The sequence below is a fragment of the Brachypodium distachyon genome, chromosome 4 (genome assembly GCF_000005505.3).
Source record: "Brachypodium distachyon strain Bd21 chromosome 4, Brachypodium_distachyon_v3.0, whole genome shotgun sequence".
Taxonomy (NCBI): Eukaryota; Viridiplantae; Streptophyta; class Magnoliopsida; order Poales; family Poaceae; genus Brachypodium; species Brachypodium distachyon.
Window position 1 is genome coordinate 12,211,346 of NC_016134.3, and position 26,665 is coordinate 12,238,010.

The 26,665-nt window shown below is 42.5% G+C and overlaps 2 protein-coding genes across 4 annotated transcripts; one reads left to right on the forward strand and one right to left on the reverse strand.

Moving 5' to 3' along the window:
- The first annotated feature begins 122 nt into the window (after positions 1-122).
- Positions 123-6,281, forward strand: LOC100846237 (1-acyl-sn-glycerol-3-phosphate acyltransferase PLS1). Of its 2 annotated transcripts, none has more exons than XM_010239203.3 (11): positions 123-480; positions 1,024-1,146; positions 1,815-1,854; positions 1,964-2,037; positions 2,181-2,240; positions 3,050-3,127; positions 3,206-3,364; positions 4,194-4,319; positions 4,664-4,756; positions 4,863-4,946; positions 5,078-5,568. In XM_010239203.3, the coding sequence occupies exons 1-11, from the start codon at positions 400-402 to the stop codon at positions 5,090-5,092; spliced, it is 933 nt and encodes a 310-aa protein (XP_010237505.1). In that variant the 5' UTR covers positions 123-399; the 3' UTR covers positions 5,093-5,568. The 2 variants fall into 2 exon arrangements, with proteins under 2 accessions (XP_010237505.1, XP_003577308.1); XM_003577260.4 differs by lacking the exon at positions 5,078-5,568 and adding an exon at positions 5,677-6,281 and having other exon boundaries at positions 127-480.
- Positions 6,282-7,959: 1,678 nt separating this feature from the next.
- LOC100846541 (heterogeneous nuclear ribonucleoprotein 1) lies at positions 7,960-12,220 on the reverse strand. Of its 2 annotated transcripts, none has more exons than XM_010239204.3 (4): positions 12,040-12,220; positions 11,500-11,747; positions 10,190-11,368; positions 7,960-8,563 (listed from the first exon to the last, which is right to left on the reverse strand). In XM_010239204.3, the coding sequence occupies exons 2-3, from the start codon at positions 11,719-11,721 to the stop codon at positions 10,199-10,201; spliced, it is 1,392 nt and encodes a 463-aa protein (XP_010237506.1). In that variant the 5' UTR covers positions 11,722-11,747; positions 12,040-12,220; the 3' UTR covers positions 7,960-8,563; positions 10,190-10,198. The 2 variants fall into 2 exon arrangements, with proteins under 2 accessions (XP_010237506.1, XP_003577309.1); XM_003577261.4 differs by having other exon boundaries at positions 11,920-12,220.
- Between the last annotated feature and the right edge of the window lie 14,445 nt (positions 12,221-26,665).

The following is a 26,665-nucleotide window of genomic DNA, read 5'->3' on the forward strand; positions in this document are numbered from 1 at the left end:
CCAACAATTAATCCTCTCACGCAAACACCAAATTAGTAAAGTGATTTTTCATAGCGAAATTAGTAAAGTGATGAGCATCCCTATCCCTAATAATACAAAAATAAAATTAAGTGAAATTCCAGATGACCTGATGGGCTTGTTCGCCTTCACTCCACTCCTTCATCCGCCGCGCCCATCTCTAGTCTATTCCAATCCGGCCTCCTATAAAACCTCCAACCAAATTCGCCCCGCCGTGGCTCGCGTCGCGTCTGCCGGGTCCTCGCCGGCGGAGTCCAAACGCGAAACCACCCGAGGAACCACTGCCACAGGAGGAGAGGAGAAGAGTGGCGGCGGCGAGGCCCTTCTTCTTCTTCTTCCCTTGCTGCTCGCCGCCGCGAGATTGGAACCAATCATCCACCCATGGCCGTGCCGCTTGTGCTCGTCCTGCTCCCCCTCGGCCTCCTCTTCCTCCTCTCCGGCCTCATCGTCAACGCCGTCCAGGTAAGGCCCTGAGTAACCTCGGCCGTTCGATTGACGCTAGTTACATTTCGCTTCTTGTCCAACGTGTTTTCGGGGGGTTTCTGTTGACGTGATCTGATTTTGGTGTTACTGCCCAAAGATTTGTCCTTTTACCCTGTTCGGAGTACCATTATTGCGGCATGAGTGCTTCGTTTTCTTGGATTATTACTGAATGGTAGCAGCTGCAGGTTGTAGGCTAATTTTGTGGTCTGGAGCGTATTTTAGTTGAAGATTTGATCTTCTCTGTACCAGTTTCTGAATTCTGATGTCCTGGCGATCCCGGGCGTCTTTTGGGCCTAGATATGCCTATTCTGTAGAAAAGCAAAGGCTTCTTCTAGTTTGTATAAACTTTTGGTAACTTTCCAGTTGTGTAAGAAAATCTAAAATTTCTATGTTATGGCAAATTGTAACGATTTTTTTAAAACTTTGGCTCTTCTGGTATGCTAATTTGACAAACAACTATGCATCAGAACCACCAGTGCGCCAACATTTATTGATTTGTTCACTTGTACCTGAAAATTGCAGGCCGTCCTGTTTGTGTCAATAAGGCCCTTCTCGAAGAGCTTTTACCGGCGGATCAACAGGTTCTTAGCTGAGCTTCTGTGGCTTCAGCTGGTATGGCTTGTAGACTGGTGGGCAGGCGTTAAGGTATGAAGTCCAATGACATGCCTGTTTTGTTTTTCTCATGTTTGTATCCAGTAACCAGTTTTTCCGCTACCGGTGCCATATTTATTCTAGGCATTTAGGACGAGCGTTGTGTTGATTGCAGTCCTTACCAATCTTGTTTCTTCCCACATGTAAAGAATCATCAAATAAAATAAAATATCCAAAACAGTTCAAAGAAATTACTTTTCTGATACAGTAGATACATAAATGCAGCCACATCCTTTTAATAAGACGACAGTATTGCTAGGACCATTGATAGGGATCGATAAGATAACCCATCTTCTTGGTTACAGTTGAATAGGATGCCCTGGCGCTTGACAGGTTTTAATAACAAGCGTGAGACACTTTGGTAGTTTGATAGAAATGAATGTTTGAGTGCGCTGGGGTTGGGTCGTTGGCCACCATCAATTCCAAGTCTGGATGTACGTACACGATTATGCTGAATGAACAATTGCTACTACAACCTCCCAATTGGTCCCATCCATAAGCTGTTGCAAAACTTTTCAGCAGTTAGTATGAATGAACAACTGCTTAAGTGCTTAAATGCTCATTATGGAAACTTGCATATTAGATTTTATGTTTATGCAGCAAACTGTTTTATCCTTTGTTTTATGTCCTTCACCAAAATAATTTTACCTCATGTTCTGCAGATACAACTACATGCCGATGAGGAAAGTTATCAGTCAATGGGTAAGGAATCAACTTGTGTCATTTCTTACATGAGATGTTGGTGCTTACATTATTCGTCATATTAGATTAAGAAAAGAAAGGTCTTGATTATGTGAAAACTTACTTCTAGGTAAAGAGCATGCACTTGTTATATCGAATCATCGTAGTGATATTGATTGGCTCATTGGATGGATTTTGGCACAGGTTATAATCTCCTAGACTTTTACCTTTTTGAACATTTGTTACAAACTAATACTCCCTTTTTTGTCAATTAACTACCTCATGATCTGTCTCAAACAACTAATAAATCATCTGTGACTCCCTTTTTTTTGTCAACATTTGGTCAGCGCTCAGGATGCCTTGGAAGTACACTAGCTGTTATGAAGAAATCATCAAAATTCCTTCCAGTGAGTTAGCTAACTCATATATGTATATTATTTGCCTCTTTTCCATACTGCTTTTGACATAAAAGTATCCTGTGAAGTTATTGTTGACAAAAGTAAGCAACATAAAGATTTGCTATGCTGTATGTTCCTTCTCAGTTCTCACCATAATGGTTATGGTTTTAGTTGATGAGTGCAATTAAATTAGCAGACATTGCTAGAAGATTTGCTATCCTTGAGATACACTCTATGAAATACCCGCTATCAACAATAGATGAACTAAAGGTGGAGTAAAATTTGTAATGGTCGTACTTTATATGGACTTAGACTATCGATAAGTGCATCTACCAGTTTGTAGCTGTAAGTAGAGAATTAGGTTGAGAAAATTGATAGCCAAGTGTTCCGAGATCCAAACTGTTACGCGGTAAGTAAACAACTAAGTGTTTGTAATGACATAGCTCTGGACATGTAGTTATACAAGTGCTGTTATATAACAAGGTAAATGCAACCGGGTTATCAAAGAAGTTTCCCAAAATGGAATGCCAGGATCAACCTTGAAGAGAACTGAAGTCTAGTTCCTTGGGCATGGAAAAAAAACTACCTCGGACAATTCTTGATAGAGAATTTGCATAATTATGTGTAGTTCTATGGAAATGATTTGGGACTTATGCCTTAAGGTGCACTAGCCACTAGTGTCTCAATGAAGCAGACATGCAAGCTCTTAAATCCTACTTCAGCATCCAGCAAAACCTGAGTTCACTATTTCATGTCTTCTGCTATCCTATATGGCACATGCTTGACGTCCAGTGAGTTGTTTTGATTACTTATTGCAGGTTATTGGCTGGTCCATGTGGTTTGCAGAATACCTCTTTTTGGAGAGGAGCTGGGCAAAAGATGAGAAGACATTAAAAGTAACTTCACACCTTATGTATGCACACAATTGGAGTGTTTCTTTTTAACGTAGTGGTAATTGTTATTCTTGCTTGTAGTGGGGCCTTCAAAGGTTGAAAGACTTCCCCAGACCATTTTGGCTAGCCCTTTTCGTTGAGGGTACTCGTTTTACTCCAGCAAAGCTTCTAGCAGCTCAGGAGTATGCAGTTTCACAGGGCTTGCCAGCCCCTAGAAATGTACTTATTCCACGCACTAAGGTACTTTGCTATTATCTTTCTAAGTTGTTTTTCTGTCTGATAATTTGTTTATGTTATTTACTTTCTTCATTCAGGTTAGCTTGAGTTAGGAAAGGAGTATTCATTTGTTTGTAGTTACCAGTTTCCTTGTTTCCATCTTGTACATCGTGTTTCCCTTCAAAAATAGGAATTACACGGATAGGGCTGTCAACAAGCTGTGCTTGAGCCAGCCCAAGTAGGTTCATCTCTAGGTTAGCTTGACTTGGCCAAGGTGGGGGTTTGAGCATAGAACTGGGCTTGAGTCAGGTCGCTGGTTGGGGACTTGGATTGTGTTGCTGGTGGCATTTGCGTACGGGAACTTAGTCTACTGAACCGAGAGTCTATTGTCTCAGGTATTGAAGCATATAGTCTGAAGTATGCCCATCAGAATAGCTTGAGTAGCCTTCAAGCAGGCTTGAGCTCGTCGTGTTTTGTGCTCAAGTTGTTGCTGGCTTCAGCCGAGCTCGATTAGCTTGTCGAGTCCGCGTTGTTTTGACAGAGCACAGCAGCAAGGCCTGGTCTTTTTAATGGGAAGCAGCAAGGCCTGCTGATGCACAGAAGGATGGGATATCAGTTATTAAGAATATGTCTGTAATAATTTAGTCAACTATTGAGTACTTGTTGTGTTGTTCTCCCTTTTTGAAAAAGAGTACTTGTTTGTTCTCTCCATTCATGACTTGACAATTTCGAATATCCGTTATTGAGAATAAATGATTGGATTATGCATTTGCCTCTGTACTAATTTAGTATTGTATCTTTTCTTGTTCTGGGACGTTAAATTTATGTACTCACCTCTTCTGAAAAATTCCAGGGATTTGTCTCAGCTGTAACTATTATGCGAGATTTTGTTCCAGCTATTTATGATACAACAGTAATAATTCCAAAAGATTCACCTCAACCAACAATGCTGCGGATTTTGAAAGGGCAATCATCAGTGGTAAGTTTTACAACGCCAGCCGATTAGGGAATTTACATTAACTAAACACTAAACACGCTGAACTCAGTTTATTATTTTTTACCAACACTGAATCATTTGAAATCAAATTTTGATTGAATAATGAATTAGTTCGTTATTTGTCACCAAATCTGAAATACTTCAGATCAAACGAGTTGGTTATCTTTCACCAATACTGAATTACTTCAAATCAGATTAATACTGGAGTACCTAGTAAATGGAGCACCCTTTTTCTGCATGTTCTTTTTTTACTTTTTTTAGATGCAATTGCACACTCCCTGCTTTTGATGTCAAACAAATTGACCACCCCATGATTTTTTATGTAGGTACATGTTCGAATCAAACGTCATGCTATGAGTGAGATGCCAAAGTCAGAGGAAGATGTTTCAAAATGGTGCAAAGACATCTTTGTGGCAAAAGTACTAATCCTAGTCTTTTAGACATGTTCTAATTGAATTTCTCTATGCATTGGTTGATAATTAATTCATAACTAAACACCCTTTGCCCCCCTTCTTTTGCCCACAGGACGCATTACTAGATAAGCATTTGGCAACTGGCACTTTTGACGAGGAGATTAGACCGATTGGCCGTCCAATGAAATCATTGCTGGTAAAACTGGATACAATAGCATTGCATTTAATGTCATGAGCTTTACTCGCCACATAGTTAATACACATACAATTTGCAACAATGGGAGGATAACCTGCACCCTGAGAGTTATTGATGCTTATTTTCTGTAGAACAACTATGGATGAGTGGGCTGTGTGTAAACAAATCAGCTGAAGGTGTTAAGAGTTAACTGTGTTCATATGGGGCGTGTACTATCTTAATGCCATTGGTACATGGTTTTGCTAGACCAAAGAAATGAAGAATTAGCGATGGCCCTTTTGCTCCACAACTGTGTTACATTCGCTGACAGCGGAAAATGGCTAGAGACAATTAGAATGGACAGAAGAGAACTCACGGGTTTTACCATGGAAGAAGGGCAAGTTTAGCTGCTGTCACAATTGACAGTTGTGGTAGTAGAGATACTCTGGGGGATATGAATTTTTGGGTTGGAGCACACAGGAGGTGATCGCCACATGCCTTGTGTAATAAGTAACGACCTATTGTCTATTGATGATAGGAGTTCTAGCTCTACCAAAAGTAAACACAGCAGTTGTTCCGTAACTTGCATTATTACAGGGAATTCTTCTTTGGCAGTCTGCGCTTAAATGCTCAAATTAGTTTAGCTCTACCATAGTGCAATAATTACTTTCTCCAAATGGAAATCTTTTATGTTATTATAGTACTTATATCTACCCTGGCAACTAATTTTCTATTTCTGCTAATGGAACAGGTTACTCTGTTTTGGTCATGCCTCCTTTTATACGGCGTGACCGAGTTCTTCAAGTGGGCCCAACTCCTGTCGACATGGAAAGGAGTAGGGTTCACTGCTGTGGGCCTGGCGCTAGTGACCGGTATCATGCATGTGTTCATCATGTTCTCGCAGTCAGAGCGATCCAGCTCAGCCAGGGCAGCACGGGACCGAGTCAAGAAAGATTGAAAGGGATGCTGATGTTACGCTAGAACCCACCAAGCAAGAACTCTCAAATTGATTCCGCGCTGAATTCGCATAGGGGCCAAAGTGGAGGCCACACTTCTGTGAACCAAACACCAAAAGAATCATTGTTGTTACAAAAATTGGTTTTGCCTCAATAGGGTAGTTAGATTTGATGAGTAGAAACTGTCTGAGCTCCATTCTTCCCGTATTTTGTATGGAGGAACATCTTTAAAAAAAATCATTTTAGCAGAGCAGGAATTTGTTGGGTCCATTTTGCAGCAGCCTAGATTTATCCTGAAGATCTTTAATCTGTTTTTTTTTACTTCCTCCAGTGATTTGATCTGCTCCTCTGTTCCCTAGTGTTAAAACCTGAATTATCTGAATATTTGCTTGTTCTTGCAGTTGGATTTGTAAAACTTATGTGTGGGCCCCCACAGTGAGATGGATGGCACGACTTTGTTATTGCTCCACATGCAGGATATAAGGCTGACTAAGTAGATTAAAAAATATGGCCATCATGGCATACCTACCATTTAATCCTTAGCTAAAGAATGTTATTTTGCTTGTTACAAGTAGGAATTAGTTCGGTAAAGCTCTGCATCCAGATGTGTGGGCCGTTAGATTTCTCAAGTGCTATCTTTAGGAAACCGAAAAGGAACTTTTAAGGTCTCTCTGATTCAAAGTATTTGTATGAATTTTGGAAGATCTTAATCCTACGAATTTCTTCTATTTGGTTTTTCAATTTGCAGTGCTGTATTCCATAGGAAATCTTCCAATGTGACTTTTGTACGCTGTTAAAAACAATGCTCATTGACTTGCACCTTTTGGGGGGAAAAAATCCCATGGCGCAATAAAATCCTACAATACAATTTTAGAAGGGTGCCATCCTAATCCTACTATTTTTCATTTGTGTCCTTGGAATCCTGCAAGTCAAAGATGCCCTTGAGTGGTAAGTGAACATTTTACTCAGTTGCTGATGATCGACAGCATCCGGTTCGCCATTGCGACCTTCAAATTGCTACGAAGTGATAAAACTCTTTTCTTCTTGGTGATAACCGAGGTTCAAATCTCATGGGTTATATTTTCAAGCTTAAGCAAGTGGGGAATAATCATTGTGGTAAAAAAAGAAGAAGCGAGGAATAATCACAGCAAATAAACAAGACCGGTACAATTACTTCATTCCAAGATAGGCCTATGCGAAATAACCCCACAACCCAAACACCAAGTACCATCTGCTGCCACGTAGCAAGAACCCAAAAATGACATGTTTACTATATATTGTTAATTGCTGATTGTGTTCATTTCCTGCCATTCTATAAATGCATAGATGCCTGATTTTTGCCAGAATATAAATGGAAGTCTACTGAAATTTGTGTGTTCCAAACGAGGCCAGTGCCACGCCTCGAGCTAGATTCAGCTTTGTACTCTGCTGACGGTAATGGGAGCAAATGTTTTTATTTTGTTCACACAAATACAACTAGGGTTGATTGCAAAGCAAATGAAAATTGCAGGAATATTAACTGGACAAGGAAACACATGAAGAATGAGTGGAAACAAAGGCTCGGGTCGATTACATTTAGAACAAGTGGAAACAAAGGTTATACTCCCTCCAATCCATATTAGTTTCGCTGATTTAGTACAGAATCTGAGGAAGTAGCAGATTTTGAAATTTCTATGAATAAGATCAAATCTCCTAAGATTTTGTTTCCCTTCTAGTTCCTATGTTCCAAAAGGGTAGGATATGATCAAATTTCATATGTATTTGTTTCCTCTAAAAGCCTATGAAGTTCACTGAATCCAAAGAGGCCCTAAGACAGATTTGCCTCAGACCATTGTGAACTTGCTGTTTACTTGTGCAATCACTCAAGAGATGTGATAATTACAGCCCAAGAATTGATAAACAAACTAAAACAAAAAGCAAAAAGATAGTAATATTACAGGAGAACTATGAAAGGTAGAAGAACCTCAAACCACCCGGACAGACAGAAGAGAGATGATGCAGAAAAAAGGCAGCATGTGCATAGGCAAATTGCAGAGGGAATCAGAATGTACAGATGTTCCAGCAGAACACAAGATATATAGCCTTGGGAAAAAGCCTCAAAATGAATTAGAATATATTGTACCATTATTATTCTTTGGGACCCAGAAGGAGCATCCCTCAAAAGTTGCACTAGGGAAAAACACAGACCAGACCTCTGGTACATACACTTCAGTAAGATAAAAAAGCAAGAAAGGGGAAAATTATCATATCCTGATAACAAGAGCTAGCACACAGTTCGAAGAACGCTAAAGCAGTTTCTAGTACTATACGAACAAAAACCCAAAAAGGGGTGGGTCTATATTGGGGGGGCAACGCCGCCGTACAACTGAACACTCTTCAGACATATATATTCCGCAATCTTACTTCACATCTCAACCAGGAAAAAACCCAGGGTTGCCAAAACCTAACTCGCTGTAGAAATCCGAAACCACAATCTCAAACCTTACACAATGCAGGTACTCTTAAAAGGTCCTCTGAGGATAATCTGATCTCTTTGACCAACTCCCTGGTAAGCTCTATTAACTAACCCATGCCTTTAATCATGTGAAGTTCAAAATTTGCACCTGATGCACCTGCGGTTCTCTCCTCAACCTATTATGACAAATTGCTGTATGTGAAAAAGATTCCTAGGCGGCGTCATTCCTGCACAAAGCCAAGCAGTATGTTAGATACAACAATTATAACCTGAAGCAAGATAAAACACACACAAAGGTTGCTTCAAATGGTAGCTGTTATGTGTCAACAGTGTTGTGCCATCCAGAATGATCAAAACTTTGAATTAACTGAGGGTTATAATATGTGTCTAACAGTGTTGTGTCATCCAGAATGATCAAAACTTTGAATTAACTGAGGGTTATAAATAAGGCTATAGCTTATCAAGATAAATGATATTCTCTACAAATGCAACAAGAGTATGATGGTTGACCAGAAATCATGGAGTAAACGCACAGTATCAGTTCAGTCCTAAAAGAAAGGGTTCAGTAGAATTCAAGTAAAATTTACATTAGAAATTGATTAAGCAACCATTTTATACCCAGAAGAAAGCATTGAACCATATTTTAGCTTAAGTCATAGAGAAGCAAAGTTTATACTATTGAAGAAAGTGACTTCAATAAATTGTAAACTAGCATTGAGGCTAGATTCAACGAAGTATCAGTCTGTAAAGAAGGCAAGAGAAAAAAATGAAGTCCTATACACACCAACAAAAACATAGGAAGAGTTTACTTTTACTAGTTGAAGAAGATGGGCAGGGAACTAAGGTTCGCATGATTAGGGCAAACACCAGTAAAACATAATTTTGAACTCAAGTGCATATCAGACCTGCCAAGTGCATGCTTATGTATAAGTACACCTTATTGGACATGTCAGTGGACTACATGTTTCACACAAGCAAACGCGATATGCATCCAATCTTTCATCACATCAGGCATGCGGTGCAGGTTGTGGTTCATCCATTACAAATGTTTCAACGTGGATAAAATAGGAATCATGTTTCTAGAACTAGCACAAACAAAATTAAGGCAATACTGGATGTAGTCCTCGTTCCAGCAGCAAACTTCAGTAGCATCTTCATGCTCAGAAGGAAACTATGCCTTCTACGGATGGTGAATGTTTAAATCCTATCAAATTTTGTGATTACTTCATAACAGTTTGCAACATCCATAAACGACCATGAATTATTTAAAAGCATTTTAATGTATCAGTTCTGAATTGGAGTACATATCACCTAAGAGCTTCCACGGATAGTAATACAACATTCATTTCACTTTATAGTGATAGCAACTTCTTTATCAGGTGCATGTGCATCTAGGTTCAAATGATCAACGCCTGACTAGATTTCATGGACATGCAAACATCACAAGTTAACAACTACAACAGGAGTACACAGCCACCTAACATCTTTCATGGATGGTAACACAGCATGTTTTACTTCATAGTGACTGTAACTCCATTATCATGGTGCAACAAGGTTTAAATGGTTGATGCCTGTTGGGAATCCATGGACATCCAAATGACACAACTACACGTGTGCATTATCCAGGGAGAACTAAAATCAACACTATTGCTCCCCGTACTGAATATTTTGTACATGAAGGCCTGAATTAGGAATGGCATCATCTAGTATCAGTGCTTCAACACAGGGAATACTAAACATTTCAAGCTACATTGTTTGAACATTGGTACCAACAAATCAGCGGACAGTTTCAACCTTTGATGGTCTTTATATGATGGTAATAGTACATAAACACAAGGAAGAAAAGAACTGACCTCTATCTGTTAATGCCCCATGTAACCCGCTGAGCTCTTTGCTGTAACATCTGAAGCTGCATTCCCAAGCCCATACCCGAATGGGCTGGTTCCATCAAGCTCAGATCCAGATCTCCAAGTTGTGTCTCCATAGATGGAGCCACCACCAGCTCCTGATGAATCTCCAAAGTTCCTTCCATATCCATTGCTTGATTGGTTGAGTGAAGCATTGACGCCGCCTGATCCAGCGTTCCTTCCATAAGCACCAGGACTCAGATTAAAGTTATTTTCGCTGGATCCATAACCGAAATTCCCACTGCCATAGCCTGAGCCAGCACTAGCACCTTGAGCAGGCACAGGAGGGGTTCCCCAATTCACATTGTTGTTACCAATTCCACCAAGGCCCCCATTTGCAGATGACATGAAGGAACTAGAGTTTGCAGAGTTGGAAGAGTAATTAAGACCTGAATTACCCCATAGATTACGAGCCAGCGAGTTAAACACTGACCCAGAATTATCATTGACTCCACCATAGCTAATGTTGCTATTGTATCTACCCGAATTGCCACTGTAGTATGGATTGATCTGACGTCCATACTGGACACTATTGTTGAAGCTTGAGCTTCCACCAATACCAGGGTTCATCCCTGGGTCAAAATTCATACCAATTCCATAACCACCACCAAAAGAAGGATAACTGCTACGGCCGCCTGATAGAAGCCCAAACCTTGCATCCATCCTCATTCCATAGCCACCTACTGGGCTTGGATTGTAACCTTGGGTATACCCATTGAGAAAGCTATTGGCCCTGTTCATGACATAGTTGATTCCACCAGCAGGAGAGCGCATGCTAGGTCCAGGTGATAGCTCCTTAGGAACAGCCCTCTTGACCTCAACCATCTTACCATTTAGTTCATGGAAGGTTTTGAACAATGCCTTGTCCACAGCTTCTTCTGAATCATAAGTTATGAATCCAAACCCTCTAGGACGCTGTGTGTTGTGATCATACATCACGACAACATCAGTGATCGTGCCAAACTGCTCAAAGTATGTCCTGAAGTCTGCCTCATTCACGGTGGACGCAAGACCACCGACAAATATCTTCTTGGTGCGACTGGGCCCTGGTGATCCATGAGTACTGCCACCACTCTTGCTAAGAGCTTGCTGATCGTCCCTAGGAACAGCTTTCTTCGCCTCCACCTGAAGAAACAATCCAAATATTCTGAATTATACACAATGACAACATTTACTGAAAAGCTACAAAGCAGCATATCAGCATGGATCTAGCACATCATGAACCTAACGCACGTCAGCAAACGCCTAGCACTTACCATGCGCCCATCGATCATATGCTTCTCCATTATGACCCGCTCTGCAACTGCCGGGTCGGCAAACACGATGAACCCGAAGCCCCGGGCGCGGCCGGTGGCCCGGTCGCGCATGATGACGGCCTCCACCACCTCGCCGTACTTCTCAAAGTACTCCCTTAGGCGGTCCTCGTTGGTATCCCACGAGATGCCGCCGATGAACAGCTTCCCGGCGTCCGCCTCCATCTCCCACTCCGCCTCCTCCTTCCGCCCTGCAACAAACACAAAGACATAAGCTTTCGCATCAGATCTTACGCCGGCCGATCGAATCAGACACCATCGGATCAAGAAAAACGAGCGCCGGCCCCAGCCGCCGCCGCCAAGATCCGATCTTTAGCGCGCCGGCGATCCGGGCGGCAGATCTAAAGGCGAACGACAACGCACCAGGAATGCCCGGCTCCAAGAACCGATCGAAACACGCAGCAATTGGGCACGGAATGGAGCAGAATTTGGAACGGCGGGGCCGCGGAAGAGCGGTGAACAGGGGGCGGGGCAGGGGCGCACCGGTTTTGATCCGAGGAAGGGTCGCGAGCTGGCTGCCTTAGGATCTTGGGGGAGGCATGGCAACCTCAAAGGCCATACCACGGCACCACCTCCTCCTCCTCCTCTTCTTCCTCTCCTTCCCTTTCTTGTTGTGTGTCTCTCTCTATTCTATCTCTCTCCTTCCTTTTTATTATTTATTTTCCCTTTTGCTATTCTCTCTGTCCATTTTTTTAAAGCCCTGCGAGGTGTTATATATAGGTGTTCTTTGCAGTTTTTTTAATGCCTCCATTTCCTCTCTCGCTTTTTCTTGCATATGTAACGCTCTTGAAATATTATGCACATTTACTCCACCAGGATTTCTCATTGATACATAATCTTGTTACACACACATCTTAGGAAATTTAAACATTAATATATGTTTGTCACGTTTTAAATAAAATTGCAATTTTCTATATTTGATATTTAGGCCATTTCGAATTTCATTCTCACCTATTTTACATGCGGTGAAAAAAATTGTTTCAAGGCATTCTCTTTCTTTTTACGCGTGGTGAAACGCAACACGTTCTCCCACCTTTTGCGTGCGGTAGAAGACAAGACGCCGAATAAGCAATATTATATCACTTTTCAGTTTTTTGTCTTTTACGTAACGGCCGGTGCTCCTCTCGTGGTACATGGTTTTCTGTGTGCGTCGCTCCGCTCGTGGTGCCTGGTTTTCTCGTGGTACCCGGTCTTCTCGTGGTACATGGTTTTCTTTGTGCGTCATCGCTGACGCCACATGAACGTTTACTCCTTCAAATCTGCGCAATTGTTAATTAAACAGTCACATGCTTTACTTCTTGTGCTCTCACATTCTTCGAATGTCACACTCTCCCTTATTTTGCATGCGTCGATAGACAAAGCATTATCTCTCCTTTTTACATGCGATGGAACACAAGGTGTTCTTCCACCTTTTGTGTGCAGTGTAAGACAATGGCGTTTTCAGTTTTTTTTGTTTGTGTTTTACTTAATGGCGGGAGCTCTTGATCTTGTGGTTGATGGCTTGCTTTGTTCTGTCATTGATCATGCCACATTTACGTTCTCTCCTTCGAGTTCCTACAATTGTTAAATAGTCATATGTTTTACCTTGTGCTCTCGCATTCTTGGTGCGCTTCATGTGCTCCCACATTCTTCAAATTTTATTATCTTCATGTATTATATCCCTTTTACTCGTTGTACAACACAAGGCATTCTCTCCCTTTCGAGTGTGATAGAATACAAGTCATTCTCCCACAACTTTGTGTGTCGTGGAAGACAATGTGTCATGTAATCAAATTTGTTTTTTGCTTTTTAGGTTACGTCAGAAGCTCTTCTCGTGGTACATGGCTTTATTTGTATGCCATTGGTCGCGCCACATTTATGTTCTCTCCTAGTCTCCATAATTGCTAAACATTCATATGTTTTACCATGTGCGCTCTGCCGCTCTCACATTCTCTGTGCGCTTTGCCATGTGTTGCCGGATTTTGTGACAGTAATCCCACATTTTTTATTGGTTTCTATCAATAATCATGGGAGCTAGCCACACAATAGTTTTTCACTTTACTTGTGGCACTACAAGACATATAAATGATAATTTATATGTCATCGGTGGCGCGTTTTATAGGAACCGCCACTGATGGGTGATTTTTGGATTTTTTTTGGGTTTCACGAGGAAGTCATCTGCCGCCACTGATAGAGGGTCGCATATAGCCTGGTTCGTACTAGTGTGAACAAAATTTTGTGGGTATATACGATTCAAATGAAACTGCATTTATCTTATTGTTAAGATCTTTAGTATTTCATTATGTTCCTTTTGCCCATTGAAACAACGTGGAGTTGTATAATCAAATTTGGTATTACTTTTCAGCCTTTTTCTCTTCTTCGTAGCAATAGGTGATCTTGACGTGGTATATGACTATTGTTACGTGATACTTTGTGGTTGCCTACTTTTTTGTTTGGCGAATGTGGTTGAACTTGAATTTTTTTTAGTTCTGACGTGGATACCCTTTGTTGGGATGAGTATTAACGTGACATTTTTTTGGATGTGGGGTGTATAGATTTTAGGATGTGTTGTCTATATATATAGATGATCTTTTTCATATTTATCCATCATGATGTTTGACTGTTTGCATAGAGCAATTGCATATATGTACTTCTTTATTTGCCACCATGTTTGAGAGAAGGTAAAATTGGATCCATGAATCCTGATCCTCTTGTGCATATACATGCCTTCTGGATTGATGTTTTGAAATCCAACGCATCTGTTTTGTTAACGAGACACTGCGTTGTAATTTGAACAGGTTAACCCGAAATTTCTAAACTATAGAGCCATGCGTGACAAGTTGAAGACTGTTGGGAATATGCCCTAGAGGCAATCATGTATGATGTAATTCCTAATGTATTCATAAAGATTATTAAGTTGTCCTTGTTTGAACATCTGATATGCATCATTGAATATGTGATTTGATTGTGGAACTATGTATTCATGTTGTTCATACTAAATTGTCCTTAGTCATTGAGGTTGTGCTGGACACATAACCTAGACTAATATGAAAGTTGGCTGATGACTCGGTTCCACTTGTCATGGGCATGGTGATGTCATTCCAGCTTACACGGACTCGGCTAAAGAGTTTAGCGAGTCGGACTGACCCATATTGAGATGCAACGAGTAGGTCGTCATTTGCATGTCTCAATCAATGTAATCCTTAGACCTGAGGTTATCGCACAATCCGAGTTGTGGATCACCAACTTAGGTTCTGTCAAACGTTGTTCCGTAACAGGGCAGTTATAAAGGCAGAGTTCGGGTTGACTGAGAATCAAGCTGTGTGATGTGGATAACCAAGATGAGATTTTGCCCCTCCGACTGGAGAGATATTCTCTGGGCCCTCTCGAGTGATATGATTCGGGAAGCATGGCCATGCGCGACTCGGTTAACTGTTAACCGGGTCAATCGACTAAGAGTTAGTCGGATGAATCGTATATCACAGATCGAGAAGAGAGTTGAACTATTAAAGGGATGACGATTAATCGCCTATAGTTCGACAAGGTATATCGTGAGGCAAAAGGGACTAAGACGTATGTCACATTGGAAGGTACGTCGTCATGACTCGATGGTACTTGGGAGTCGGCACATTCTGCTAGGAGCCGCTACCGATTGATCGATTGAGAGTCGGACTCCAATCGTGTCCAAGTCACCATGAGCCTGCGGGGTCACACACTTAAGAGCGGGAGCAAGTATTTGGTCGGGTTGGACCCGAACCGGAAATGGGCTGACAATGCGAGTTGGACTCGCAGAGTGGATGGGCCACAAGTGCTGGAGCCCACTTCCACTCGGTATATAAGCAGGGGTGTGGGATGCCTAAGGGGCACGGTTCGCCACTCTCATGCGTTGAGAACCCTAGCCCTATTCAGTCCAACCGTCGCACCGGACCTAGCAGTCCGCTGCCGGAGCTCCTCCTTGCACGTGTGGATACCGGTAGAGGTGCTGTACGTTCAACACTTCGACGATCGCGGGATTGGATCGGCTGGATCGGATCGAGGGACTGCACTGCATCAAGGCGCTGCATCGATAATCCGCAACTGCGCATCTAGTGGTAATCCTCGTGGCCTTCTACCTCGGCTAGATCTTGGGAGTTCGCGCAGGAAAAGTTTTGTTTATCTCTACACGCCCCTTCAAAGACATACATCTGTTATCTGTATAGAGGTATATATGGACCTGTTCTTTATTTTCAGAATTGCGGGTGCCTTCTACATTAAAGTTTCAAAACACAAAGTACTCTGCTTAGATAATTAGACTTTCCAATCTTCTTTTATGTTCTACTCCCTCTGTCCCATATTAAGTGTCCAAATATTACATGTATCTAAACATATTTTAGTATATAGATACACTCATATTTTAAACAAATTTGAGTCACTTAATATGGGACGGAGGAAAGAATACGACGGATGGCAAGTCTGGGATTTTCCTTTATTTTCTGTATGGGTGGAAAGTAGGAGTCGTGGCGTTGTATGGAAACCTCAACTCAATGGGCATTGTGGGTATTTTACAGGGCCAAGACACCATCGATCAGCCATGTGGAGGTTAATGATCCAGCCATGCCTACAGCCTAGACACATACCAGCATTCAGCCGTAAATGTCCATGTTCCAAGAGGTATATGCAAAATCTACAAAATATATATATCCTTATTTTGTTTAACAGAGAGCTAGGTCACTTATTAGGTATATGCTAATTAAGTTTTTAGTCATATGATGGCATCCATATGGTAGTTAAGCTAAGACTGAGAAAGGTGAGCTAATCTTTAGGACTTTGACTAATTATGTGATTCATATGCTTCCCCGCCACGCTCACATCATCTGTTTCTACCTCCATCTCCTCCCTTCCCCAAAAAATAATCAATAAATAAAAATATCCATCTCCTCTCTTTTTGTTGCATAACGCTTGTGAAAGTTATGCACCTTTGATCAGTAAATTTTTTATCCATTTTTTGATGAATGAATAATTTAATTCAGAGTTTTCATCGTGGTACGAATAAGACTAGTGTTCTCTTATTTCTGAGGTTTAACCCTGCTTTCGAATACCATTCTCTTTCTTTTGGGAGTCCGTAAAAAGCAAGGTGCCATATAATCAAATTGCTAGTGCGTTTTACGACCGCACATAGTTTCCAATTTGTGCGTAGCAATACAAGATTATATGTAAATTGAATATGTCATCGTGAATTTCCTAAGCAACCATAGAGCCAAGTGTGAACTAGTGAAGTCTAGGACAAGTACATCTTGTTAACTTGGAGAGAATATTTTAGTAGTAATTAACCATTAGCCTTTGGCTGTGATGCTGTCATTTTGTTTCAGCATATATATACTTTGGACCGTTCCACGTCAAGATCTTAGTTCCTCTCGCTCTGTCCTTTGGCGTATGATTAGTTTTCGTTTGAATTTAGTGAATAAAAGGTGTAATATAGTAGCTCATGCTTTAGCTTCTTTTGTTAATGGAGGTGTTGACGATGCGGTTTTGAAGCTGGAGTCGCCTCCGTTCATTGCCGAGCTTCTCGCTCTGGATTGGAAGGTGACAAAAAAAAGTCTTAGCGAGTGGCCTCCGGGTGCATTTGCTCCCTATATTTTTCAAGTCGATTTTTTTGTGTGTTTCAAACATTCTTTAAAAGATGCTCATTACCCCCCCCCCCCCCCCGCGAACTTGGCCTTACATTTTTCCTACTGGAGGGTAAAAAGGAACACTCATGTCTGTGCATGCTTATGCTTTTCCACCGGCTTCTTTGAGAAGTTTATGGTATCACATTCTTGTGGTATAAAGAGCTTTTGATCTAAAGAAAAGCTGCTGCAGGAGATCGATCTAGAGACCACCAAGCACATTTATTAAGTAAAAGGATTTTGCTAGAGCAAACGCTACAATGTACACACAAAATTGTGCTCCTATTAGGCTGGCCTAATTAACCGTCTTTGAGGTTCTGATATGATATTTGTAAAAATGCTGCAACGTCAGCACAAACAGATATATCTGTTATGCTAGTATAAAATTTGGAGCCATAACTAGGTTTGTACACTGAGAAATAGAAAAGGAGAAATCCTGATATTAATTAACATCAGGTGCTGGCCTGGGTACCGCCACAGGAAAACTGAAATTCACATTATTCAAAACAGATTTCTTTGTTTTTGTATTACTAGTTGTACATGCTAATCAAGTTTTAGTTTAAAAATCTGTAGCATGCTATACGTGTATTGTGTCAATCTTATGAATTGTCTTGAGGATTGTTTCTCACAATTTCTAGGTGTGGTCTTCTTGGTTGGGAGTGCCTGGTACTCGTCAAGCCCAAAGAGATTTTATTATTGCCTGGTGTGGATCATGACTCATATTGAACTGGACAATAGACGTATCAGGTAAGTATTTAATGTATGTATCTCAAAACAAATACGTATATCATTCTTAATTTGACATAAATTTCATATTGTTGATAATTTTTTATATTTTTCACTACTTTAATCAATTTAATTTAGAAAAGATAGAACGCCTTATAATCTGAAATGGATAAGCGATTGTTTGCAGCAACAACTGTTGTCTGATCGAACCGGCATGAGTATCTCTGTCTCGTGCGTGACAGCTATAGTTTAGCCTCTGCCTCGCCAAGTTTTTTTTTTGAGAGCATCCTCGCAAAGAATTTCCTTTTAAAGGGAGTGGCTCAGTTTGCTCAATAGTTAACGGGCCACAACATTAATATGGGCCTTGTAATGGGCTCATGGTCTGAAAACAAAATTTATCTTCAAAAGACTGGACACGGCCTAGTATTGCAGCAAGGACGCTCGTCGTGAACCTTCGAGCTATGCCGAGCTATTTTCGGTCAGAAAACTCAATCTATGACGGATTGATGGTAGGATCATCGAAATCTGAGCGTCACCATGATGTTCAAGAGGATTTATGATGATTATTATCTTCAACGCGCGCCAATCGTCAACCACATTAGCCTCCACGTCAGATCAAAATTTTGACCACTATTTTTTTTCTTTTTCTTTTCAGAGCGTCACATACGAAATTGGGCTGGTCCAACATGAACGGCCTAGGAAACCATTTTCGGGCTTAGGAATAGATGGCGGCCCAACATCCTTCGGGCTGACCACATTTTGACGATCATTTTCGCTGTTTTGGATCCCCGCATCATGCCTGGCTCGCATGGGCCATGCAATTTCGTCCCTGCTGGGTAGCTCGCATCATCTCGTTGGCCCGGCCCAACTGATGAAGAATACAAGGCCTCTTTGTCTGCCCCTTCGTTCGCCTCGCCTCCGGCAGAGCTCAACCGCGGCCCCCATCTCGCCGCCCCTGTCCCGGACGAGCTCCACCGCCAGACCATCTCTGCCGCCTCGCCCCCGACATCCCTATTTCGTCGCCTCCCGGACAAGATCGACCCCCAATTTCGCGGATCCCATCTCTGCTGAGCTCCACCGCCGGTCGCTGCATCTCGCCACTGGATTCCGGCTACCCGAGCTCAGGCGTGGCCCCCAGCTTCGCTGTCCATCTTCACCGCGAGTTCAATCACACGAACACGCACACGAACATGCACGCGATAATCACCGGATTACTGTCAAGGGCGCATATGCTGCCCTTTTTTTTTTTCTTATCTCAATCCCACAACTCAGGTTACAACTTGATACAAGATAGATGCCTACGTGCGTGTATATATATACATCCAAGATCAAGTAATTCGTATCCCACCCAGATTCCAATATGCAAGCAGTACGAATTCTATCGGCCACACTTGCCAAAACTCACGGACACGCACTGCACATGCATGCAAAACGATTAGGAAACTAATCAACTAACCTAATTAGACTCAAACTCAAGATTAACTCCAACGGTATGGGTTCTTTCATCCACTCTGCCTGGTTCTCTGGATAGGATCCTAGATGCAATGCATGTTGATGCCACCCAGAGAACCAAACGCTATAAGATGTCATTTTTTATTGTGTTGTTTGCATATACTCAACACGTCCACAGTAGAGGCCATCTTTCTATTGTGTTCTTCACATATACTCAGAAAGTGGGACTCACATTAATGTTGCAATCTAGATCCGCAAAGTGTGACATGCAATTTTTTTTCATATACTCAGAAAGTGGGACTTGTTGGAATTTAGGACAAGGCCCAAGGCCCAAACTAAATTAAATTCTTGGAAAATCTCAAAAGCCCACATCGAGTAGGTCGGTCCGGGTCGTTGCTTATCTTTTTGGCAGCCGGAATATGTCGCATAACAAATCCCGATAATTGCGGAGTCGGTTTTGGTTTCCCAAATCAATGTCGGTAGGTTTCCTAAATCAATGTCGGTCGGTTTCCTAAACCGAACCGACGTCCGCATGCGTGCCTATTTAATAAGACGACCCCGGCCTCCGAACAGACACGCCACAAACCCTAGCCGTCGCGTCCACGATCCAATCTCTCTTTTCACCCCCTCTGCTACTCCATCCTGTTGGCTGCGTGCACAACTCGCCGGGAGAGCAGGCCTTCGGAACCCGGACCTTCGCTGGAGGAAAGTATCTGTCGGCAGGAGGAAAGGAGGTTCTCATCAAGTCTGTGGTCCAATCGCTCCCGTTTTATGCTACGAGTGTTTTCAAGTTCTCAAAAGGCCTTTGTGAAGATCTGGAACACTTAATTAGGAATTTCTGGTGGGGAGATGAACAGAACAGAAGGAAGATACACCGGCTCTCGTGGGACAAAGTGATCCAGCCGAAATCCAAGGGTGGAGTGGGATTCACAAACATGTTCCTATTTAACCAAGCATTGCTGGCGAAGCAAGCTTGGCGGCTGGTGGACAAGCCTGATAGTCTGTGCGCTAGAGTTATCAAAGCTAAATATTTTCCCTTCGGAAACCTGCTGGACACTGCTTTTTGTCAGTCCTCCTCACCGGTTTGGCAGGGGATCTGCCATGGACTGGAGCTCCTCAAGAAAGGGTATATTTGGTGTGTGGGAGATGGAAAATCTGTGGATATCCGACGTCGTAACTGGATCCCGCGAGGTGGCCTCCATATCACAGGGAAAAGAACAAATACCATAATTAGGAGAGTTTCAGACTTGATCATCCCTAACCTGAACGTGTGGAATGAGCAGCTCATCAGGCAGATTTTCTACCCGCATGAGGCCGACGCGATCCTCCAGATCAAGCTCCCCACAACAACTGCGCAAGCTTGGGGACGATTGGGCAGTGGTGATCCTTGATTCGGTGGATTCAGTTACTCGCCAAAGACTTCTGTTTTTGTGGTGGAGAGCTTGGCACCTTCGGAACGATGCATTATTCAGTTCAGGCAAGGCCACCATTGAGGAATCGGCTCAGTTCATCAGAAGCTACAGCCTGGCTATGGAAAATTTGAAGAAGGGCGATGAAGCAATCGTTTGCTGCTTTGAGAGATCTGCTGATTCACTTGCAGCTGCCCCGGATGCCTCATCCTCCCTGCCGGTTGAGCAGGGCATGAGCAACGCCCCGTCTACCGCCGCAAGGCCCGTGGTCTCCTGGCGCCCACCAGCGGAAAATTGGCTGAAGCTGAACACGGATGCCAGTTTTATTCCTCAGTCTGGCAAAGCCTGGTGGGGGGGGCGGTGCTTAGGACCGACAATGGTAGCATTATTGCCTCGGCATGGGGGGGCATGGATGACTGCCAATCTGCGGGTGTGGCCAAAGCAGCTGACTGTCTCCAAGGTATAAAGTCTCTCTGCCAGAATACAGATGTAAACCTGCTTGTGGAAACGGATTGCCGGATCCTTGCTACAGGCCTGATGGCTGCATCCTCACTTCCTCAGATAGATCACCAATGTGCTTCCTGCTACGGGAAATCAGTCTCTCCCTCCAGTGCTTCAATGCGTCTGATATAAGCTGGATTAATCGGGAGGGGAATGACCTTGCTCATTATCTTGCCCAGTATGCCAGGATGGGTATTGAGTAATCGGTTTTTAGTTGGTTCAGTCCCCGGGCCTGTCCGGGATCACTGTAAAGATTCATGTAATTTGACACTTTTGGCCAGCTAATGAAATGCCTTTTCTTAAAAAAAAAGGTTTTTGGGGAGCGTCTTACGCGCTGCTCTCGCTTCATCACGTCCTTGTTTCGCCGCTCTCGCTTCATCACGTCCTTGTTTCGCCGGCTTCTTCATCAACAATGGCCAACATTGTCCCCAAAAACGTTGATCCCGCGGCTCAGGCTACCGCTCAAACTCGGCAGCAACAGGTTGCTCAAACTCTAACAACAGCAGATCGAACAACAGATGGGTGCTGCTGCCTAGATGCAAGCTCAAGCGCTGGCAGCTGCCCAGGAGGTTGCCAAGACGGCTTCTCCAGCTAGCGAATATCGACGCCGCTGGACTCGTCATCGAATTCAACAAATTTATCAAAGGAACAACCAACTCAGAAAAGGGCATCGTACCATACGTATTCTGCTCTTTCTTATTGATTATGATAAGTAGTTACATTATTCATGCTGTAGAATTAGAAGGGTTTTATCGCTATGAATTGCTATTTAGTTTGTCTAGTTTTCATGATAATATCTGTTACATCTTTTTTGCCATGATTTTCTGGATTGAATATTCATCGAAAATACCTTATTATTCAACATGACTCACATTAATGTTGAGATCTAGATCCGCAAAAGTGTGACTTGCATTTTTTTTTTCATATACAAAGTGGACTCACACTAATGTTGCGATCTAGATCCGCGAAAATGTTTCTTGCATTTTTTTTACATATACTCAGAAAGTGGGACTCAAATTAATGTTGCGATCTAGATCCCCGAAAGCGTGACTTTCATTTTTTTCATATACTCAGAAAGTGGGACTCACATTAATGTTGCGATCTAGATCCACGAAAGTGTGACTTGCATTTTTCATATACTCAGAAAGTGGGACTCACATTAATGTTGCGATCTAGATCAGCGAAAGTGTGACTTGCATTTTTCATATACTCAGAAAGTGGGACTCACATTAATGTTGCGATCTAGATCAGCGAAAGTGTGACTTGCATTTTTCATATACTCAGAAAGTGGGACTCACATTAATGTTGCGATCTAGATCAGCGAAAGTGTGACTTACATTTTTCTTCATATACTCCGAAACAGGGACTCACATTAATGTTGCGATCAAGATCCGCGAAAGTGTGACTTGCATTTTTCATATACTCGGAAAGTGGGACTCACATTAATGTTGCGATCTAGATCCATGAAAGTGTGATTTGCATTTTTCATATACTGAGAAAGTGTGGCTCACATTAATGTTGCGATTTAGATCCGCGAAAGTGTGAGTTGCATTTTTCATATACTCGGAAATTGGGACTCACATTAAAGTTGCAATCTAGAGCCACGAAAGTGTGACTTGCATTTTTTTTTCTTCATATACTCAGAAAGTGGGATTCACATTAATGTTGCGATCTAGATCATCGAAAGTGTACTTGCCTTTTTCATATACTCAGAAAGCGGGACTCACGTTAATGTTGCGATCTAGATCCGCGGAAGTGTGACTTGTATTTTTTTTTCATATATTCAGAAAGTGGGACTCACATTAATGTTGGGATCTAGATCCGCGAAAGTGTGGCTTGCATTTTTCATATACTCAGAAAGTGGGACTCACATTAATGTTGCGATCTAGATCTGACTTGCATTTTTTTTTTCATATACTTAGAAAGTGGGACTCCCATTAACGTTGCGATCTAGATCCGCGAAAATGTGACTTGCATTTTTTCATATACTCAGAAGGTGGGACTCACATTAACGTTGCGATCTAGATCCGTGAAAGTGTGGCTTGCATTTTTTTTTCATATACTCAGAAAATGGGACTCACATTAATGTTGCGATCTAGATCCGGGAAAGTGTGATTTGCATTTGTTTCATATACTCAGAAAGTGGGACTCACATTAACGTTGCGATCTAGATCCGCGAAAGTGTGACTTGCATTTTTTTTCATATACTCAGAAAGTCGGACTCACATTAACGTTGCGATCTAGATCCGCGAGAGTGTGACTTGTATTTTTTTTTGTGATCCAAAGGTGTCTTCCCTCCCTACAGATTGGATCTGCAAGGTGATCCTCTTCCATGACGTGCTGCTATTCACGGTTGTTCGCACCACCTTCGATCTCCAAGTTCTTGATCATGTATGTGTGGATAGTCGTGCTAGGATGATCTGCTAAAGAAGGAGACGGGCTGACCAGTACGATTACAATTGGGAGATTTTCTACGTCGACTCCACTTACGTCGCGATCAATCTTCAATTGGTATATTCTCATGACCTGTGACCTGCATCATGCTATTTTCCTTGCGTGTTTCGTGGTAATTTTTTGATTTCTGGCTACCACTTTACTATCGTAGGATTCCATATTAGATGGCATCTTTTTATTGTGTTCTTCGTGCTGTATACATGTGTTTTATAATTTTTGCAATCTAAATGCGCCCTATCTGAGTGGGACTTACATTTAGTACGGTAATGTAGAGAAGAAGCGACATGGCGCACACAATAACTTGGCATGTATGTTCAGTTTCATACAACAACAAAAATTTAATTGCACATTATATATACTTGGTTTTGATATTCACTTTGGTCCAAACCGTCGATTTTTGCCTTAATCCCGAAGACATGGCACGCCCGTGAGGCATGGACTAGACATTCGCCATTTTGGTTTAAGCATAAACCGCTTCCCTCACTTGCGTCATTCTTATTTTTTTAATTTGGAGCCTAATTTTTCCAAATCGGCACCCTTCTCTTGCCCGATCCCCCCCCCCCCCTCTCTCCGAAATCCCTAACCCACCCTCCTCCCCCTACTCTTCCTCAAATAGCCTAGGTATAGCCGGTCCACAAGGGAAATAGGGATCTGGCCCAATTAGAAGCAAAATAGCTCCACATTGGTGGGCATTCGAGATTCCTGGCCTCATCGACTGTAGACCTCGGCTTGACTCGGGCTCGAAGCAATTATTTTCTTCTATATTCCCCTCCTCACGTTTTCTCCTCTATTCCCCTCCTCACCGATACAACTTGAGATAGGTATTTGCCTAGCCATGTACGAGTTCCTCCTGCGGTAGCGGAGGCGCCGGTCCAGGTAACGTGCGCCCTCATGCCCGCCTCCTCGTCCCGTGCCGGTGGGATGCTCCTGCCCCTCCACCCCCCTCTCATCCCTCTCCTCTCTCTACTGCTCCGGCGCGACCCAACAACCCCCATTTAGACATGTGGCACATATGAGAATTTGCAACTTCCCATTTAGACCCTTACGTTCGTTTTGAATCAACCCAAACTACATCCTTTTCAATAGGATATCTGGACTATGGGTTGATTTTAACAAAACTCAAGGGTGGTTGATTTTAACAAAACTCAAGGGTGTGAATGAAAACACAGCTCATATCCTAGATAGGAGGGTGGAATGCGGGTGATTCGAAACAAACTTAAGGGTCGAAATGCAAAATTGTGAATGCTTATTTAGGCCACACACCTGTGATCCAACAGCTCAGGTTGAGTTTTGCATGTTTGCACCTAAAACCAGTTTTCACAGGATACTTTCTCGTAAGAACTAGAGATGGAAAACCACATCTACTCAACAAACCTGCAACGGTTAGGGTGAGGACGAGCGAGCGGATAAAGGGCCGAGGACAGAGGGTGAGCCACACATTATACATATTTCCAAATCATGCTAGAGAGGGTGCTTTGTACTATGTAGAGTAAATCAGTTGATGAACATGCGTTTCCATAACACCACAATACGCTTCATCTTTCTCTTCAACACGAATTGTGCAAAGTATCATGTCATAATGGAATCAATTCAGATTAACACTACATTCATCGTCTCCCTATAATAAGCCGATAGGTCCGCACTTCTGCACTCCAAGTGAGGCTCTGTTTGATATATCAGGAGCAGGCAGGGCAACACCATATCCATGGACGCGAGCAAGACCAAATTAAACACCGTACATAGGAACATGAGATGGCTACTGATTGATCAGTGAGTTGATTATTCTAGTTATTGTGGATCGACTCAACAAAAAACTTCCATTTAGAAAAGAATACCAAAATAACAAACAAACAATGCATTGAGAAGAATGAACAAACTTGCAAGCAGGGTAGTAAGTACATGGGGCAAGGGCCTCTCTCTTCCGCCTCGTCTTCTTCTCGTGCCTCACATTTTTGTTGGCTTTTCGTTGCAGGGGATCCGCTCTTCAACGAGCTGTGGCACGCCTGCCGGTGACGAGCGAATTGATTCTACTCAATAGGAGAAGGGGACCGGAGGGTGCTGGTGCCAAATGTGAGTATTAGGTTATACGGTTCAGGTATGCGGTATCTATTTTGTTAGGGCCAAATTAATACCTAAAAACACAGATTCAGTCTACCGAATGCGCAATTTTCCGGATTGATGTTTTCGGTAACTGGTAGAGTTGCTTTTAGACATTGGCATAGTGTAAGTTCCAAATGCCAAGATTCAAGGCCAGTGTTTGGCTGGTCTAGATATTGACCCATGGTATTCAGGCTCAGTATTGAGTACCTGGTCCACAAGGAAATAAGGGATCTGGCCCAAAATAGCTCGACATCGTAGGCATTCGGGATTCCTTGCCTCATCGACCGTAGACCTCGGTTTGATTCCAGCTCGAAGCAATTATGTTCTTCTATATTCCCCTCCTCACCTTTTCTTTTCTATTCCCCTCCTCATCTATAAAAGCTTGAGATAGGGATTTGCCTAGCCACCCATGAGTTCCTCCTGAGGCGGCGGGGGCGCAGGTCTTGGTACGTGAGCCCTCATTCCCGCCTCCTCGTCAAACGTTGGTGGGATCCTTGTGTTAATTCAAGCCGTCCTTCCTAAAATGACATCTAATTTGGGAAAAACGGATAAAAAAAATAAAAACTTATGAAATAGGAGCGAGAGAGCAGTAAGTGTTTCCAACATTTATCACATACATACTACTCCCTCACCCTTTTATAAGTTTGTGTTTCCAGCACTTGCAAATGGGAAGGAGTACGATCTAGAATGGGTTCTAACTTGAATGGATCAAAAATTTCAACACACAAAGATGTTCGCATCCCAATCATCTGAAATCCTAGCTAGGTTTGCTTTTTATTACCATGATCCAATGATAATGGCAATGCTCGAATTTGGTGGCGGTGAATCTGTTTTGTGCCCGGG

Coding starts and splice junctions, on each gene's coding strand:
- LOC100846237 (XM_003577260.4), top strand. CDS start 400: ATGGCCGTGCCGCTTGTGCTCGTCCTGCTCCCCCTCGGCCTCCTCTTC. Junction 1,855..1,963: donor GGAAAGTTATCAGTCAATGG/GTAAGGAATCAA, acceptor ACTTACTTCTAG/GTAAAGAGCATGCACTTGTT. Junction 4,947..5,676: donor GTCCAATGAAATCATTGCTG/GTAAAACTGGAT, acceptor CTAATGGAACAG/GTTACTCTGTTTTGGTCATG.
- LOC100846541 (XM_010239204.3), bottom strand. CDS start 11,721: ATGGAGGCGGACGCCGGGAAGCTGTTCATCGGCGGCATCTCGTGGGAT. Junction 11,369..11,499: donor ATATGATCGATGGGCGCATG/GTAAGTGCTAGG, acceptor TTGTTTCTTCAG/GTGGAGGCGAAGAAAGCTGT.